Source organism: Austrofundulus limnaeus, unplaced genomic scaffold, assembly GCF_001266775.1.
Source record: "Austrofundulus limnaeus strain Quisiro unplaced genomic scaffold, Austrofundulus_limnaeus-1.0 Scaffold1078, whole genome shotgun sequence".
NCBI lineage: Eukaryota > Metazoa > Chordata > Actinopteri > Cyprinodontiformes > Rivulidae > Austrofundulus > Austrofundulus limnaeus.
Genome location: NW_013953480.1, coordinates 37,076 through 39,706, shown reverse-complemented (window position 1 = coordinate 39,706; position 2,631 = coordinate 37,076). Strand labels below are relative to the sequence as shown.

General features: G+C 34.7%; 1 protein-coding gene across 1 annotated transcript in view; it reads right to left on the bottom strand.

Moving 5' to 3' along the window:
• The window catches only part of card9 (caspase recruitment domain family, member 9), an 11,562-nt gene that overhangs the window by 7,842 nt on the left and 1,089 nt on the right, over positions 1-2,631 (bottom strand). Inside the window, exons 2-3 of the mRNA XM_014030536.1 lie at positions 1,835-1,952; positions 1,484-1,553 (exon numbers count right to left, since the gene is read on the bottom strand). Of these exons, the coding sequence (XP_013885990.1) occupies positions 1,484-1,553; positions 1,835-1,948 (184 nt within the window). The 5' untranslated portion in view covers positions 1,949-1,952. The remainder of the gene's footprint in view (positions 1-1,483; positions 1,554-1,834; positions 1,953-2,631) is intronic.

Below are 2,631 nucleotides of genomic sequence, written 5' to 3'. Positions count from 1 at the left end.
ACATGGTGACGTGTTCAATACTTATTTTACCTGCTGTAAAACATGTCAAACATGTGAAACATTTGAAACATGTGAAACATGTAAAACATGTGGAACATGTGAAACATGTGAAACATGTAAAACATGTCAAACATGTCAAACATGTGAAACATTTGGAACATGTGAAACATGTAAAACATGTGGAACATGTGAAACATGTAAAACATGTGGAACATGTGAAACAGGTAAAACATGTGAAACATGTGAAACATATAAAACATGTGAAACTTGCGAAACATGTAAAACATGTGGAACATGTGAAACATGTGAAACATATAAAACATGTAAAACATGTCAAACATGTGAAACATTTGAAACATGTGAAACATGTAAAACGTAAAACATGTCAAACATGTGAAACATTTGGAACATGTGAAACATGTAAAACACGTGGAACATGTGAAACAGGTAAAACATGTGAAACATATAAAACATGTGAAACTTGTGAAACATGTAAAACAAGTAAACCATGTGAAACATGTGAAACATATAAAACATGTGAAACATGTAAAACATGTGAAACATGTGGAACATGTGAAACATGTAAAATATGTGAAACATGTGAAACATATAAAACATGTGAAACATGTAAAATATGTGGAACATGTAAAACATGTGAAACATGTGGAACATGTGAAACATTTGACACATGTGAAACATATAAAACATGTGAAACATGTAAAACATGTGGAACATGTAAAACATGTAAAACATGTGAAACATGTGAAACATGTAAAACGTGAAACATGTGAAACATGTAAAACATGTGAAACATATAAAACATGTAAAACATGTGAAACATGTAAAACATGTGAAACGTGAAACATGTAAAACATGTGAAACATGGAAAAACAACATGTGAAACATGTAAAACATGTAAAACATGTGAAACATGTAAAACATGTGAAACGTGGAACATGTGAAACATGTAAAACATTTGAAACATGTAAAACATGTGAAGCATGTGAAACATGTGAAACATGTGAAACGTAAAACATGTAAAACATGTAAAACATGTGACACATGTAAAACATGTGAAACGTGAAACATGTAAAACTTGTAAAACATGTGAAACGTGAAACATGTGAAACATGTGAAACATGTGAAACATGTAAAACGTGTGAAACATGTAAAACGTGTGAAACATGTAAAACATGTGAAACATGTGAAACATGTAAAACATGTAAAACATGTGAAACATGTGAAATGTTCAGATTTGTTATGTAAAAGAATCAGCTGATCCTGCTGCACATTCTAATGATTCAATGAATCATCGTAAATCTTAGAAAATGTGTCAAAAATAGAATCTGTTCAAACTGGGTCTGGGTCCAGTTAGAACTTTGAGTCTTGACCATGTTGGGACTCCGGCTCTAAAAGGTCAGAACCTGTGGTTCTTTAGGATCTGGTTCCAGAACTCCAGGTTCTGATCCTCTCAGCAACGTACCAACTTTTCTCCTCCTGAGGACGAGTGTCGGGTCATTGAAGAGCTGCTCCTCATCCTCAGCGCTGATCACCTGTCAAAACCCAACCTGTTAGCACCTGACAGGAAGGAGGAGGGGCCTACAGCAGGTGAAGCAGGAGGAGGAGGGGCCTACAGCAGGTGAAGGAGGAGGAGGAGGGGTCTAAAGCAGGTGAAGAAGGAGGAGGGGCCTACAGCAGATGAAAAAGGAGGAGGGGCCTAAAGCAGGCGAACAAGGAGGAGGGGCCTAAAGCACAAGAAGGAGGAGGAGGAGGAGTCTAAAGCAGGTTAAGCCGGAGGAGGGGCTCATAGCAGGTGAAGCAGGAGGAGGAGTACCTGGCACTGACGGAGGTAAGGTGTGATCCTGGACGGGTCGATGGTTTTAATCAACAACATCCTGAAATCATCGAGCTGCAGCCAGCAGAGATCATCTTCACACACCCCTTCCATCAGGCTGCAGTACACAGGAGTACACATGAAATACACAGTAATACATACAAAAAACACTAATACACAGTAAAACACTGAAATTCACAGAAATACACATGAAATACACAGGAATACATAGGAAAAACACAATAATACACACAGTAATACACATGAAATACACAGTAATACACTCAGTTGTACACACAGTATCCAAAGAACTTCATAAAGTAACAAATATTTAATAATTAATGAGCTTGTTTATTTTGATCACATATTAAATTTAAACAAATTACTTCAACAAAAAAGCTGAAGTTTATTTACATCCATGTCAAACTCACACAGAAAAAATGTGTCGTAAATAATTTGACTTTACAATATAACCTAAAATTAACCTGGTTTAAGTTTGTAAATATAATTAGTTTTAATATAACTGAGTCTTTCAATAATCTGACTTCTAGATCTGAAATAATATAGTTAATAATATAATTAATAATATAACTTATGTCAACAGTTTTAATCTTATAACTCAGAATTGATGGTTTTATAACCACAGTAACCATGAAGTTTACAGACCTGTAATAAATTAAAATGTTTTATGTTTTCTTCTACCTGCTCTGTTTTAAAGTTTAAATTTCTATTTATATTATTTTATTTACATTTTCCAACCTTTCAACACAATCAAACTTAAAGCAGAGGATCTACAC